Source organism: Pristis pectinata, chromosome 15 (assembly GCF_009764475.1).
Source record: "Pristis pectinata isolate sPriPec2 chromosome 15, sPriPec2.1.pri, whole genome shotgun sequence".
Classification (NCBI taxonomy): domain Eukaryota; kingdom Metazoa; phylum Chordata; class Chondrichthyes; order Rhinopristiformes; family Pristidae; genus Pristis; species Pristis pectinata.
Genome location: NC_067419.1, coordinates 33886510 through 33904283, shown reverse-complemented (window position 1 = coordinate 33904283; position 17774 = coordinate 33886510). Strand labels below are relative to the sequence as shown.

General features: G+C 37.7%; 1 protein-coding gene across 1 annotated transcript in view; it reads right to left on the bottom strand.

Annotated features, from left to right (window-relative positions):
- lrriq1 (leucine-rich repeats and IQ motif containing 1) overlaps positions 1 to 17774 on the bottom strand; it is a 140969-nt gene that overhangs the window by 90471 nt on the left and 32724 nt on the right. Inside the window, exons 12-13 of the mRNA XM_052030327.1 lie at positions 16708 to 16835; positions 1254 to 1327 (exon numbers count right to left, since the gene is read on the bottom strand). Coding sequence (XP_051886287.1) covers positions 1254 to 1327; positions 16708 to 16835 — 202 coding nt within the window. The remainder of the gene's footprint in view (positions 1 to 1253; positions 1328 to 16707; positions 16836 to 17774) is intronic.

Genomic DNA, 17774 nt, shown 5'->3' with positions numbered 1-17774 from the left:
TGGGATCAAACAATGAACAGCTGGAGAGTGGGTGGCAGAGGAGGGTGGGGGAGCAAGAGGAGAACTGAATAATGAGGGAGGTGGAAACTGAGGAAGGCAGCAAGGGGGATCTCAAGGAAGAGGGTGTGAGTAACTGTGCACATGTGTGTGTTTGTGCCTCCACTATGTTGACTCTGTTTGACTGTTGATTGTATTGTGATCTTCTAACTGTCCTGCTGCTGTTTCCTTAATAATGGATTCCAGAATTTTCCCAATGACAGATTGTAGACGAACTGACCAACAGCTTTTTGCTTTCTGTCTCCCTCCATTCTCTTATAGGAGCGTTACATTTGAAGCTTTTAAACCCACTGGGACATTTCCAGATTCTTGGGAACTTCAGATGATTGTGATCAATCCATCTATAATCTCTGCAGCCATTTCTTTCGACAGAAATCAAAAGAGTGAACTCAATTTGCACTGCATTCCAAAGGACACCATTGCACATGTCCACCAACCTCTTTGCCTAACCAGGTATAAACATGAAGCACCATGCCAAGGTTCTTTGTCACTTTGCCAGTGCAAAATTGTCACCACAATTTGCGAGGAGGTTTCAGATAAAATTCCATTGTGCAGCATATGGAAAACACCATGCAAAAGAAATCCACTCTAAAATCTCCATCTAAGACTAATATAAACATTCGGCGATGCCCAGAACTGTCCACAATACTCCATGATCTTCATATTGCTGCAGCACAATATGCAATTTACAACTGCCACTATGTTGCCTGTTTATTGCTGGTGACAGAGAACAAATCTCCAATTATCTCTTCTGCATATTCAATCATTATTTTCTAAACAGTCAATTTTCTTTGTGGCAAAAATCACCTTCTACAAGATCAGAACAAACACTTAAAGAATTGTGGAGTTAACCAAAAATAAAACAGACATGCACAGATATTCTCAAGGGCTTAAATGGTAAACAACTATTTTTTTTATTTTAAAGGGACTTCAGTTTCAATTCCTAACCTTAATTGACTTCTGACCTTCAATACTCTCAAAGTTATGTTTGTTTAGGGCAACAGCTGGTGAGTTCACAATAGTAGTGTTTCACATTGACTAATGTCACATTTAATGATTTTCAATGGCAGCTACAAACAAACCTGTTATCTCGGTCACAGGAGACAAGTGCTCTAATAATAAACTGTTTAAGCAGGTGATTAAGTAAAAATGGACAAAAGATAAACAATAAGGAAAAATAAAGGATGTTACCTTACCTGACAAACGATTATTGCTAATGTTGAATCTTTCCAACAGCTGAAACTCAGACATGTCTGTAAGGTGCATCAGACTGAAAACAGGAAATGTACATTAGTATTTTTTTTACACACAAAAACAAGTTCAATCATCTATGAATTCTAGAACTCCAAGTCCTCCCATTTATAACAAAAAACTTTTTTTATTTAAAGCAGCTTTTGTACGGCAACTTTCTCATTTTTGACTATAAATGCAATTGAATGACCACTGCAGCAATTAGACAAAGGACCACTGTAGAGCATATCATACATCTGCTTAGAGTAGTACATTATGTCTTGTACCGAAGTTTAAAGTTATTTCAAGAGAAAAATAGATGTGCTTTGTTGAGTTTGACTGTATACTGCACAGAAATGAAAAGAAACAAAACTTGTTTGGAGAAAGAAACCAACAACCATTCAGGTTAGAAATATTTCTTCAAGACTAAAACTACTCAACATAGAACAAGAACATTTATTCATTTGCTGATATTTGGCTACAGGATTGCTAGTAACAATGGGACTGATTAGGGATGGATTCCCTTTATTACTAGTAAAGCTAGTCACTACTTTGTCAAAACACTTCTATTAAAAAATTATTAATGGCTTAGTGTACAGAATAAACCATCACCACTGTGTTCAATGAGTTTCACTGCAAAACTGAGCTAATAGCTAGACAAGATTGTGAGATGATAATATAGTTAGAGGCTGCAAAGAGCTTAATACTAGTGTGCATATAGTACTCAGACATTTGGTACACAACAGGAAATCTTTTTCCTAAAACTTCTTGAGAAAAACTTTCAGTAAATTCAGGCAGAATAGCAACAAATATGTCATAATATATATGTCCAGTATACAACTGCTGTTAACAAATGTTGATGGATGCAAATTAGTTTTACAAAACATTCTAAATCATGTAGCTTTTCTTCAAAAGGTATGGACAAAGCATATCAGCCAGAAGAATTACAAATTTACAACTACTTCAGGCACCCGACTTCACATAATACCAGCTAGTACATTTGTTATCCAAAGACCTGAATGAAAAGAGTCAAGAATAATTTATCATATTGAATTGTACCGAGTGCAAGATGAATATAGTTCTTTGTAAAATCAAGACATCTATTTAGAGCCACTCGTGCCAAGTTATAAATGGTTATCCTCAACATTAAAGCAGTATTGAACAGATGCAGCATCAAGGTATACATGATAAACTTCAAATCAGTGGGAATCTGTATGAAAAAATCTTCACTGCCTGGAGACACACATTATATATGAAATATGGATCTAGATTTACGAAACCCACATCTCATCTCCACAATGTTACGGTAGAAGTTTAACCACCTTCAACTGCTTGATCACTGATTTCCCTACAATATGCCGGAACTGAGATACTGTGCGACGATTGTGCATCATCCAATTCTGTTTGCAACTCTTTTCTTTTCAATCTTTTTATTAAATATCAAATTAATACACATAACAATAGTGATTATACTCATGGTGCGAAGAGATCGGGATTACAATAGTAACAATTGAACATATACAAACACAGGGAGTAAAATATATAATCTGAACCTCCCTATCTCTTACTAAGTGAACATGATACAAAAGAATTTGAAAAGAAATTTGATTATATGAAAAGAGAAACCCAAAATTTAAAAAAAAGTAAACAAAAGCAACCAAAAACTTCAAAAGAAAAAGCTGAATTGTTACTTCTTTGGTTAAAAAAAAACATTATTACATCGTTAGCTCCGCTCCTCTATATTCAAATAGCAGGTTATTGAAAGGGATTCGAGAAAAGTCTGCTTACATCATACGGAAATACTGAATAAGTGGGCTCCAGATTTCCTCAAATTTAAGCGAAGGATCAACAGTACCACTCCTAATTTTTTCTAAGTTTAAACATGTTAGTGTTTGCAACTCCTAAGGTGCCAAGGTGGTTCATGCCCTAATGCGTCAAGACTCTTATTTGCCTGGAAGGCTGCAGCTCCATCAGCACTCAAGAAGCAGGATAACATCCACTGCAAAACAGCCCACTTGACTGGCAGTCCAGTTGTCCCACCACCACCAGTGCACAGACATGCAGTGTTTTTCAGCTCACTGCAATTTTAAAAAAAAATTTATACAGCACGGTAACAGGCCCTTCTGGCCCAATGAGCCCATGTCGCCCAATTACACCCAATGATTCACAGGATTCTTAAATGGCACCTCTGAAACCTATAGCCTTTACTTTGTGAAACAAAATTAACAGGCACATCAGCCTCTGCAGGTCACCTTCCAAGTCATACACCAGCTTGATGTGAAAATTTATCATCAATTCTATCATTGTTCCTAGGTCTCAATCCTGGATCTACCTCTGTTACAGGCAGCTCAGCATTATCTTCTCAAAGATAATTATGACTGACTAATAAACATTGGCCTTGTCAGTGATGTCCACATGCCACATAGTAAAAAAAAATGTAATTACTGCCAATCTTTTCGCAGTCTTAATGGTTAAAGACAATAAATTTAAAAACTGAATATCCAGGGACTTTTCTGCATCATAACCTCAGAATTAATTCCTAACAGTTTCATTGTATCTCTTATTAATGTAAAGGTGCAGTGACTTACTATGCATGAAGCCTTTGATAAAGAACTTTGCATTGCAAGAGAAAAAGGAGATGCAAATCTGCCCTTTTACCTTCTCCTTTCCCATCACCAAGTATACCAAACATATTTCCCAGGTGAAACAGCAATGTACTTGTATTTCTTTGAATTTAAGATACTGTATCTGCTGTCCACATTGCAATTTCCTCTACAATGTGGAAACCAAATGCAGATTGTCCCTTATCTGGTTCCACTTATCACCTCCCTTACTTATCAACATCTGCAGCCTCTTGTGTCTCCACTTATCACCTTCCAACCTCTATCTCGACTTCCACATTCCCCTCCTCCCACCTGGTTCCATCTACCCTGTATTTTTTCTCTCCCCTTATCTGCCTATACCCATTACCCACCAGTCATTTTCTCCCAACACCACCCCTCTCCCCCCCCCACCTGGTTCCACCTACCAGCCCCCGCCTCACTCCTCCCACCCACCTCCCCTCCACATGCTTAGTTCTGACACACAGTCTTGACACAAAACATCAACCATCCCTCTGCCTCCACAGATGCTGCCTGATCTGCAGAGTTCCTCCAGAAATGTGTTTATTAGCTCCAGATTACAACTTCTGCAGTTTCTTCTGTCTGCAGATTGCATGATTACTTTGAAGTACACCACCCAACATCACCAGATATAACCCTGAACTTCTAGTTACCTGTTCTCCATTTCTACTTCATAAAGCCTCTGTCCCAGCCACCTACACTATTCCAATGAGGTTTAGCATAAACTGGAATAGCTTTTCATTTTCTGGTGAAGCATTAAACATCTTCTGGCCACAACACTGAGTTCCACAATTTTAGATAATAAGCATCTCCAGCATTTTCTATTTTTATTTCAATTTTTCAACATCCATAGCATTAATTTCAGATAATGATCCTGCTTCTCCCATTTTTTTTTAAACACCCTCAAAACCAATCTTTGGCTTCTTCATTGTGGCATTATGTTCTCCCTTCACCTCCGAGAATATTCCCTTATTACAGTTCTCTCTCACCCTTGCTTCTTTCACCGCATCTTAAAATGTTTACCTACAATGTTCCCAATTCTGGTGAAAGGTCATTAATCTCAAACATCAACTGTTTCTCCCTCTACAAATGCTGAGATCTGCTGGGTGTTTTCTGTTCTTGTTTCAAATTTCCAAGATCTGCAGCATTCTGCTTTTGTTATACAGTTTGTGTAAAAGGCTCTTATTTTAGTAACTAACCTATATAAAATATATTCTTCCTGAGAATAAACCTTGCAGCAAATCAGTATCAATGCGATGTAAAATTGGTCACTGTTCAAAAGACATTGAAGAACCTGGAAAAATAGGCACGGTAGTGAAGTGGTTAGTGTAACGCTATTACAGCGCCAGCGGCCCGGGTTCAATTCCCACCACTGTCTGTAAGGAGTTTGTACATTCTCCCCGTGTCTGCGTGGGTTTCCTCCGGGTGCTCTGGTTTCCTCCCACATTCCAAAGACGTACGAATTAGGAAGTTATGGGCATGCTATGTTGGCGCCGGAAGCGTGACGGCACTTGCGGGCTGCCCCCAGAACATTCTACGCAAAAGATGTACTTCACTGTGTGTTTCTATGTACATGTGACTAATAAAGATCTTATCTTAGATAAGAAACAATAATGTACAGTAAAAGCAAAAGCATAAAACTTTTAAACCTTTGGCAAGTTTTGCAGTTCTTTGTTTTTAAAAAAATCATTAATAATTATCATGTCTCTATCGAAAAAGCAAATTAATTCTCCACAGCAATTATGGAAACAAATCTTTTTGCAATATTACACACAAATATCTGAATTAACTATTGCCCATTACAACTAATATTACATCATAATAGCGAAAGGCAGGAAGCTACATATCACTAAAGCGTTGACTTGTAGCTTTATTGGAAACATATTTAAATAGAACTATTTTATTCTGTCATTCAAATACAGCATACAATGCTCTCTAGCCCCCTCCTCTGGCTGAATTATGCTTTCCCTTCACAGACTTGCTCTGTTTCATTTTATAGATTGACTAATGCGATTTTGTTAATTATCGTTTATTTAAATATGGCACAAGAGGCCTAAAATAAAAAAAATTGTTTATATAATTTGCACACAATGTATTTATACAAAAAATTATAATATTTTACAAAAGAAAATATCACAGATGGTAGAAACCTGAAACAGGAACTGTTGGAAATACTGAGCAAGTCAAGTTTATGATCTTTCATCTGAATTCTGCCGAATATTTCTAGTATCTTTTGTTCCTTTGATTTTTTTCCAAGTTATAAGAACAAAGTAATGGTTAGGAAAATCACAAGCATTTCAAACTTTAAACAAAAGTCAGAAGAGGTATATAACAAACAGCCAGTCATTACAAATATTACATTTATTGACATTTATTGAAAATGTTAAAATTACTTTGTTCATAAGCTGCTGTAAAATATAATTTTCTTAGTAAAGTACACATCAATTGCAGTTGACCCAACTGTTGTGAAAATCTTATTCTTTATAATTAATTTGAAAACCACTGATGGAAAGACCAGAACATTGTTGCATATTTCCAGTTTTTTTAGGCAGTTAATACTTCAAGTCATTACAAAATATGAACATTTTCACGTAACTAATGCATGGATTTACTGAGAATATTTAGTATTTCATATGCTTCTCATTCCATAAAGATACTGCATCAAATAGAAATGATAATCAGTTTATTAAATTCTTGAAATCTATGTTGTAAAATGTTTTCAAGCACATCAAAACATTTTTTACCAAAAAAGTGAGACATAGCATTTTTCTTAAAAAAAACTAAGTACAATGTATTTTAAATCTGATACTGAAAGCATAAAATGCTTTCTTTCACCACCCACATTTGACAATGGAATGATCATGTTTTTTTGGGGGGGAATAAAGGCATTTCCTTCCCTGAGATTCATGGTATAGTATAACTAACGAAGGAAGTATAAAAGTGAAGACCTGTACCTGGTCCCAAAAGCTTTTTAAAAAAAAACACATATTTTGAAATATCAAAAAAAAGTAAACATTTTAAACCAGAAACTCACTTTAATTAATACCAATTCTTAAGAATAATAATATTCCTGAGTGTGATGAGAACCTGTTTTATGTTACAAGACCAGTTTATGGAGCCATGAAGATTAGCACTAGGTAGAATTTTATTATTATTTAATTAATTTCCTTTAGCTAACGTGTGGAGAAAAAGCACATGTGTCTGCTTAATAACAGACTGGCAAAAAATTGCTTTTTCTTCAGATAAATGAACATATTTATTTAGGACCCAAGTACATTTCAATTGTTTAATTTCTGCCTGATACGTAATCGTTACCTATTACCATCTGTTACTTAACCTATGCTTATAACCACCTGTCAAATTATTTAAGAATTGTTAATGCCCACACATTAATAATTCCAAGATGAGATTTTGTAAAAGTCTCCTAAAAATTATCATTGACATTCATTGTAGTTAACTACTTTTGCTACTCGGGTTCATTAAATCTGAACTACTATTTGCCTTGGATTGCAATTATCAGTCAGTTTAAATTTTCTACTAATATCACCAAACATTAAAATCTATCTGATGCACCTGCTAAAGTTGACTTGAGAGACAAACACTCTGGAATTTATTAAAATGGACCTAACATTCAGACATAAAGATAGTTTGTGGATATTCTGGGCAAGCCAGCAGTTTGCATTCCAAACCACATTTTGTTTTAATGTTAGTGCAATGTACTTTTTTTAAAATTCGAAGAATCAGAGTGAATTCTCTAAATTAAAAGTTCCTACCTTTTTGTTAATTTAATAACATCTCCCCCATTACAAAAGGGTTTTCATTTGCTAGGACCTCTAACTAAGCCATAAATATTCAGGCAGAAACTGGGACAACTAGTCTGAGTCAAGTTACTTTTTTTTAGTTTGGGCAAATAAAAAGCAACTTACCACTAATTAATGCTGTATCTTTCTTGATACAATATTTTCCTTCAATTTTCCATCTATACTATGCATCCAATTTTTTTTAACAACTACTTTTAATGTAGTATCAGAAAGGATCTTTGTTGGTGAAAAGTTAATTTTAATCAGCTGAAAAAGCCAGTCCTCTCCAAGTGAAGTTATTTCTAAATTCAATTTCTCTCAGCACAGTAATGTAAGAGTGCTAGGTAATGGATCACTTGATTGTTGTTTTGTAACAGCAAGTAGAAAATTACTCACAATATCACTGAAAAGTTGAAGATTATTTCTCAGATGAAGGTCACGTTGACTAGAATGTGTCCTTATGAATGTGTTGCAAAATGATGTACTGTTGAATCTAATCTCTCAACTAGATGTGTTTGTTGGAACACTGCTATCAGGACAAAAGACACTCAGTTGTTGTACTTGAAATTAGCATTCATTACTTGGCAGTGTGTTCCACATATATTTTTACTCATGACAACATTAAAGCATTTTACTTTTACTTTATTTGTCACATTGTCAAGGCAAAAATGATTATAAAGTAGAATATGAATGTCACACTGAAACAATGTTGAGGCAACTGGCCCAGCAGGAGGAAGAAGGAATAATAGATGTGGTCCTTCTCAGGTGATTGCCATTGCTCCATTAATTCATGCACTCCAGTTTATTTAGTGCTTGGCTTTGAAAGGGGATTGGCAGCTCTGGTCTATAACCAAGATCCCTAAACTTGAGACTGTCTTTACTGCTGAGGAAATTCCCAGCTTGAGCAGATACTTTGTTCCTGAAGATAAAGTATTAATTCCAGATTGCAGACAGAACTAGAATGGCAACGAGGAATACATCTGGTAATGGAGAACACTTAGAACACAAGATACAAGAACAGGAGTAGGCAGCTTGGTCCTCCAAGCTTACTCCAAAGTTCTGTAAGATCATTACTCATCTACTTCAACTCTGCCATCCCATTTTATCCACGCAACCCTTGTTCCCTTTAGAATCCAAAAAAATTAATCTCCACAGAGTATGTCTGTCAATTCACTCTTAACTTAGAAATGCTGTATAAACAACAAACCACATTTATAAATAGCCACTACGTTAATGCCACTTCCTAAGATCCTTATCAGGAGTCTCCCCAAATAAAAATGTTACAAAATTTGATACCGAGTCTCAAAAGAAAGATCAATGTATACAATCAAAAGGCTTAGCCAAAGATGGTCAATGGTCAACTCCTTATTAAATCTGTGACTCCTAGTTCCAGATTTCCCAATCAGGAAAAAACATGATTCCAGCATTTACTCAGGCAAGCAGCTTAAAAATGTTGTAAACTTTATTGAGATTACCCCCATTCTTTGGTACACTGGAAGATAAAGGTCTCATCATTGAACTGAACCTTTGTTCAGCTCCTTCTAAGAGTGCTTCCTTTCTCAGGTAAGGAGAGCATTACCGTACACAGTGCTTCAAGAGTGGTCTGAAAAAGAAGCCATTTAATTTCCTAATTGCTTGTGGTACCCGAATGTTAATTTTCAGTGATTTCTGTACAAGAACACCCAGATTGCTATGAATGCCAAATATTTCTCTTTCACCAGCTTGCAGTTCAGGTCTATTGACTTTCTGAATGGCCCTTTGCAAGAAATTAAACAGTTGACCAGTACTAGTTCTTTACTTGCAACTTGGATCCTGTGATACTTTCTTAACATAACTAAGGCTGTTAGCAGATAATTTCATTTTCACAGATTTGAAGGATTTGCTAAACAGAGATCAGATTAATTTTGGAATTTGGAGTCCCACTGAGCAAACAGAACAAGGAACAGGACTAACTATAGAAAAGTACATACAGACTGCAAAGCAACAGTTACCAAAGCCAGGCTAAAAATGTTGGATAACCCACAGGATGAAGAACATGCATTGATATACAGGTCAAAGGGGAGAACCGGAGAAATAGAGCCAAGTTGACTTGGATGTTGCAAGTAACAGAGACAACAACATGAATAGCTGAGAAAGAAATGCCCTGCCTATGGGAAAGTGTGTGATGTGGATTAGAAAGTCAATTCTACAAAAAGTGCATTAAGAATAAGACATCAAGCTCAGAGTGGATGAGATGAGCCATGTTGGGGCAGATACAGGATTAGATTCAGAGTACAAATTGAAACCAATATACCTGGTGCTAAATGAGGTCAATTCTGTAGAAAGATCACCCACATGTTATTTCTTTGATGTTGGTGGAAGAACAACAAATAACATTTCAACTTAAGTTAATAGCAATGTATAATGTCCTTCCAAAGCAACCCGCCAATCTTAAAGTGGTGCAGTTAAACCTAATGAGTCATGTGCTATCAATGTACAAGACTACAATGAAGCTGGCTGTAAGATAGTCTCTGAAGGTGGTTAATGCAAAGAACCAAAAGAGCTATGACGTGGATTTCATTGTAATAGGCCAGAAATATGCCACACCCAATTGTCGAAGTAGTACAGTATAACCGATGAGATTAATAAAGGTACACTATGAGAGGATCATAAAGATTGTTTCATTGTAAGTAAATTACCTCAGTTCTCCAGCACACAGATGCATGTGTTTTCAGAACAGAGAAATTGAGAAGGCAAATACCACCTACCCCAAGTTCAAAGGAAGCATACTTTGAATACCAATTACGGTGGGCTCCAGTGATTTTCAAGGAAAAATTTAAAACAAGAGTTGGAGCAAAAAAATGCCCCAACAGACATTTCGATCCTTGGGCATCCAGCTTGGTGAGAGTTGAGAAAACAAGGCAACAAGCACATTCTGTACATTGCTATAACTATTTCAAAGTAGAAATGGACAGAACCCATCTGCATACATAGACGGAAGCCAATGGCTTACCCATTGAAACACGGAAGCATGTTGCCACCTGCTGCCTTTATATTGCTGCTTAACATCATGGGAGTAGACATGGGCTGCTGTGTGGAAGGAAGCCACAGCAAGGATTTCCTTCTGAGGGACAGGATATTTAAGTATTTGGATAGGTGGGGCCTGATTAGGGATAGTCAACATGGCTTTGTGTGTGGCAGGTCATGTCTAACCAATCTAATACAGTTATTCAAGGAGGTTACCAGGAAGGTTGATGAAGGGAAGGCAGTGGACATTGCCTACATGGACCTCAGCAAGGCCTTTGACAAAGTCCTGCATGGGAGGCTGCTCCAGAAGGTTAAGTCATTTGGCATTCAGGATGAAGTAGTCAACTGGATTCAACATTAGCTTAGCGGGAGAAACCGGAGAGTAGTAGTACGATCTTCTCTCTGATTGGAGGCCTGTGACAAGTGGTGTGCCGCAGGGAATCGGTGCTGGGTCCGTTGTTGTTTATCATCTATATTAAGGATTTAGATGATAATGTAGTAAACTGGATCAGCAAATCTGCGAATGACACCGAGATTGGGGGCGTAGTGGACAGCGAGGAAGGTTATCAAAGCTTTCAAAGTGATCTGGACCAGCTGGGAAAATGAGCTGAAAGATGGCAGATGGAATTTAATGCAGACAAGTGTGAGGTGATGCACTTTGGGAGGACAAACCAGGGTAGGACTTCCACAGTGAATGGTAGGACCTGGGAATACAGATCCATAATTCCTTGAAAGTGGCATCACAAGTAGATAGGGTTGTAAAGAGAGCTTCTTGGCACATTGGCCTTCATAAATCAGGGTAGTGAGTACAGGAGTTGGGATGTTACATTGAAGTTGTAAAAGACATCGGTGAGCCCAATTTAGAGTACTGTGTGCAGTTCTGGTCATCTACCTACAGGAAAGATACTAATAAGCTTGAAAGAGTGCAGAGGAAATTTACACGGATGTTGCCGGGACTTGAGGACCTGAGTTACAGGGATAGGTTGAATAGGTTAGGACTTTATTCCCTGTAGCGCAGGAGAATCAGGAGAGATCTTATAGAAGTATACAAAATTATGAGGGGCATAGATAGGGCGAATGCATGCAGGCATTTTCCCCTTACATTAGGTGAGACTAGAACTAGAGGTCATAGGCTTAGGGTGAAAGATGAAATTTTTAAGAATTTGAGGGGGAACTACTTCACTCAGAGGGTGGTGCAAGTGTGGAATGAGCTGCCAGCGGAAGTGGTGGCTGCAGGTTCAACAGTAACATTTAAGTTTGGATAGATACATGAATGAGAGAGGTATGGAGGACTATGGTCTGGGTGCAGGTAGATGGGACTAGGCAGAAAACCAGGGTGGCATGGACTAGATGGGCTGAAGGCCCTGTTTCTGTGCTGTAATGCTCTATGACTCTAATTTGAATCACCAACTATCTTCTATTTCTTAAATATAGAGGCAGTTTAATTTTGTTGGACAAAATAGATATATTCAGCAACTTAATAGTTTTAACATTGTACTTCATGCAATTGGAAAGATTTACAAAATTGCCATGGCTTTTCTTGAAAATGGGACTGCTTAAGCAGAATTTCAAAAAAAGTTCCTTCCGTTCAGCATCTACATAATTTGTCCAAAACATTTTTATTTATAGTTATTCATCACTGATAAAGATCAGTTTCTGTTCAAACTCAACTTTCTAGTTGTCAAATTTGGAATGACCTACATGCAGAATTCCACCACAAATATCATTAAAAAAAAAATAAGATTTGTTCTGGGCTTTTTGCCCTCATGTTTCAATTACATTGAAACACTCCCTTAAAATAAAATAGCCAAGGATTTAATTAGTTTTGCTTATCAAATCCCCTGTGCATTTATTTTAGCAAGTATATGAGGGAAATAATATCACACAAAATATGCATGGCAGAAGTATACTATTTAAGGAACAGAAGATGGCACTGACAGGGGTAGGCACACTGCAGCAATTGTACTCTAAAACTTTTTGTTTAGGTATTTTATTTGGACATAAAAGAAGAGATAACAAGCAAAGACAATGCATATATAAAAGAAATTGTAGAGATAAGACTGATGGGTCATTTGTGCAAAACAGATACATGCATATAAGCAGCTGGTTTTTCTTAGGCCATGTGGTCAGTTCCAGTAAATGTAGAAAAAACAGGAGCAGGAATAAGCCACTTGGCCCTTCAAGCTTGCTGCAACATTCAGTACGATCATAACTAATCCTCTATCTTAATACCACATTCCCACTGTTCTCATATCCTTTGATGCCTTTTGCCTCGACACGTTATCAATTTTCTTCTTACATACATTCAATAACTTCATCTCCATAGCTTTTTGTGGTAGAGAATTCCACGGGTTCATTAAACTGTGAGTAAAGAATTTCTTATCTCAGTCATAGATGTCTGGACATCCACCCCCAACCACACCACCCCCCCCACCCCACTCACAGATACTGGCAATATCCTCTCTGCATCCAGTCTGTCAAGTCATCAGAACTTTGTACATTTCAATAAGAGCACCTTTTCATTTCATATGGGCATCCTGCCATCCCAGTAATCAGTCTGGTGAACAACCTCTATGGCAAGGGTATCCTTCTTGGGTAAAGAGACAAAAACTGCACACATTACTCCAGATGTGATCTCACCAAGGTCCTGTGCAATTGAAGCAAGTTAGTGCAATTCCTTCTCACTCATAATGGATATTTTTGTTATTTACATATGCAAAAGTATAAGAGGAAAAGTTTTGGAATGCTGTACTTAAAAAAAACTGAACATTCTGGACATTCATTGTTAACAAAATTAATATCCAAGTAACTATGGAAATCAGATGAAGATTACATTGAAGTTAAAGCTAAAGCTTGGTTTGAACCTGTAGCTAAACTCAGCCAGTATTAAAAACATCATAAATACAAGGGCTTTGGCATTCTCATAAAAGTTCATACTCATTTTGTAAAACAAAGAGTATCCAGGTGTGTCATAATGAGAAAGACTGGGCAAAGCCCAGAGCAGTACCTTTTGATCTATGGGGGGGGGGGGGGGGGGGGGTGGGGGGGGGAAGCTGGTGGGAATATTAGTCAAATAAACCATGGAGTTATGAAGGGCAACGCCATCACTGAGAAAAGTCAACCTAATATCTGGGTAAGCCCAACTTTGCCTGTTGTAAAAGCTGCTTGAAAAGATAAACCATTTTCTAAATGATATCTTTCCCAGATTTATTTGCAAGTGGAACCAGTAGCTGGAAATTAAAGTCAAAATTTGACAAAAATGAAGAAACATTGAGGACGTAATTGTTTCATTATGTCTATTCAATTGTATCTGTTCCAAAAGCCATGGTAACAATTTTACTTGACAAGGGACTTATTTTGTCTCAGTTGATCTTTTGGAAGATCAGAGAATGAGCATCTGCAAATCTCAAAATAGTTTTCAAATATTTACATAAATGTGAACTTCAACTAAAGGAGTTCTAATGCTTGGCACAACCCAACTTAAAATACCCTGGTACCCCACAGATCACTCTTGGTCCTCCAGTCCAAACACTGACAGGTATGTACTACCCTCTACTTATGAAAAAAAAGTCAGGCTGCAGATTGAGTGCTGCTGAACCCTGGCGTGAGCCCTCCCCTCCCCATTGAGTACAGTGTTGTGTGGTGACTGTGTCAGTGACCCTGTGCAAATCTCTGCCATCCACTGGTGCTTCCACAGATGTGGGTTCAGGGCTGCACTGAGGCTGGCATGGTTAGTGTAGAATACTGCTGAGGTTTACAGCGGCTCCTCTATGTGTTGACAGACTAGTCGAATCCTACTGTCTCTCTCATCAAATCCCGATGGATGTTATGGAAGCTGCTTTTGCCTACTCTCTTTGTTTGGCAGCAGAACTCTCCCCAACCCAAAGATGTCTCTATAATAACACACTCAACAGCAATTAGCACAACTGGCTAACAAACTATGGATTGAACAGTGTGACACTGGTGCCAGTCAGGACGATGGTTGACGAATATTTTTACTTTTTTGTGGTTCAAATAAATTGTGGGAACAGGGATTGGATGACATTTTTAGGAGCCATTTCCAAAGTAACAGTATGACTCCTGAGCTCCCATGTGTTGTATGACTTCCAGAGTATGGGAATTCCAAGGCACTCCTTGCAGCATGATGACAACATCTGCGGGAAGTGCCTCCGACTTGGCCAGGTTGCGCAACAGTGCATCCATGAGACTGAGACTCACATGGATGTCACACTTTAAGAGATGGTCACTCCTTAGTTTAAGCAAATGCAGTCAGAAAAGGAATGGGTGACCACCAGGCAGAGGAAAGCAGGCAGGCAGTTAGGGAAACCACCACAGTGCACCTCGCTCCAAAACTATTTCTCCGTATTGGAAAACAATGGTGCTGGAAGAGTGGCGACACTTGCAGGCTGCCCCCAGCACATTCTCAGTAACGCAAAAAGACGTATTTCACTCTGCGTTTTGATGTTCATGTAACTAATAAATAAATATAAATAATGTGTTCCTGAGGAATCCAATCAGAGGCATGGCACCTGGTTGGCTCAGCAGCACAAGGTAAAGGGAAGAGCAAAAATCTAATATAGTAAGTTCTATAGTGAGCGGAACAGACAAATGCTTCTGTGGCTGTTGCTGCAAATCCAAGATGGTGCATTACCTCCTTGGTGCCAGGATCATGTCATGGGATAATTGTAGGGAATTCTAAAGGGAAAGGGAAAACAGATAGACCACACTAACAACATCAGTATAAAGTGGGATGAGGTTTTAAAACTTGAGTTTAGAGAGCTAGGTTGCAGATTAAAGAGCAGGTCCTCAAAGGCAGTTATCACTCCATTACTTCTGATACTACGTAATAATAAATGGTGGAAAAGATGGATAGCTCAGATGAATACATTGCTAGGGGATGATGTCTTTAGATTTCTATATCATCCTAGTAAATATATTCCCTTTGTCCTATTCATTCCTTCCACGCTAACCTAACCCTTTCTGCAAATTAAAACAAACTTGTTTCCTTTCTTTCCTGTTCAGTGTTTTCAGTGATTTCTGTTTTTATTTCAGATTTCCAGTATCTTACATTGTTTTTATTTTTGTTAAGCATTAATTATGTGTTGTTTTTAAAAACTTTTAAAACTTTATTTATACAGCACGGTAACAAGCCCTTCCAGCCCAATGAGTCTGCGCCACCCATTTAAATCCATGTTAAGCTACCCGTACGTCTTTGGAATATGGGGGAAAACCGGAGCACCTGGAGGAAACCCACGCAGACATGGGGAGAACGTACAAACTCCTTACAGACAGCGAAGGGAATTGAACCCCGATCGCTGGTGCTGTAATAGCATCACACTAACCACTACGCTACTGTGCCGGACAAACAAAATGACTGGTAATATATTAAATAATGCAGAAAAACAGAGGAATCCTGAAATGCACATCCACAGATTCCAGAGGGTAGTGGGACTGATAGATCAAGTGCTTGAAAAAGCACAGGGTATACTAACCTTTGTTGGCTAAGCACTGGATACAAAAGCAGATAGGTCAATCCTGTCAGAACTGCAGAAGTACTGGGTAGGTCATCTGCAACATCTCCAGTGCCTCTTACAGAGACTGATATAGATGATACTCAAGAGGGATCAAGATTTAGGTGAACAAAAGCATGCCTTCACTTGTTCATTTTGTCTTTTTATACTACAGTACATAATTAAAATAGAACTTTCTATCTAGTGTCATTTCTTCATTATATATTTCAAATTGTATGTTGCTTTTTGATTTACACTTTCCCTCCCAACAAATGGTCCTAATTAATTTGTCTCAAAACCAAGTGGGTCATTCTACATAAATTATAACAGTAACTAACTGCAGCATCAAGAGCATACACATTAAGTAACAAGGTTCAGGCAACACATGAATGAACCAAGCATAAAAAAGTGAATATCACTACACTTATCAGATACTTAAATCACCCCAGCTAGATTTAAAGTTACTGTTATTCTAGATCTTACCTGTTCTGAGAAACAGAGAGATGTTGAAGCATTGGCAGCCAGTAATCAGACAGCTCCTTCAGAGTGGAGATACTATTGTCATCCAAACGCAGGTCACGCAGTAACACATGATTTCCAAATCTGGGTAACTGTGGAAAAGTTAAGTGAATTTTGGAAACTTTCACCTGTCTATTTTATACATTAAATGCACTTGTAGTGATCATACTGTTGTTAAATGTACTTTACATTGAACTAGTATCTCTGCTTTATTTGGTTGATTATTTTCCTCTCTGGTTACCAAACACTTTATAAAAAAAATAAAACTTCTGTGACAAAGGCTGACCAGGCTACAATGAAAGGTAAATATAATATGGTGGCTTTCCTCTAAAAATGAATTTACTGTAGAATCTGCTGTTGTTATTCAGGAAAAGTGATAGCCAATCATATACAGAAAAGTTCCAAAAAGGCAATGGCAAAAATTAACACATACTATTATTTCAGTAATATTGAAAAATATGTTATGTATAAATATATCTGCATAGAGGCTGACTGATCTGACTTCCTCTATTTACTGCCTTTATTTCAGATTTTAGCATCTGTAGCACTTTGCATTTGCAGAGGGTAAAAGTGACCTCACTTCTAAGTCTCAGCCGAAAGGTAACATCGCCCTCAATATTCCACTGAGATTATCTGAACAATTCTCTGGCTTGGGGTTCAAACCAAAATTTCTGGATTGAAGGGTGAAAAATGCTACCATGGGAACAAAACTGACACCTTAAAACTGCAATGGCCAGTAGCAATTTTGCAAGATTTTCTTCTGAATTGCAACATTCTGCATCAATGCTTAACTACACAACAGCCAGAATTTCCCATCAGTAGCACACTGCAACTTGCCCAAATGCCATGTTTGTACTTTTCTTCTGCAGAACCCCTTTTTCCTAGTTCTGATGAATTGTCTTTGATCTGAAACATTAATTTTGTTTCACTTTCCATAGATGCTGCATAACATTTTCTATTGTTAATTATCCTTTGCAAATTATTGGCGTCAACTTTCAGCAAATGCCAGCCTGATCCACAGTATTGAAGCC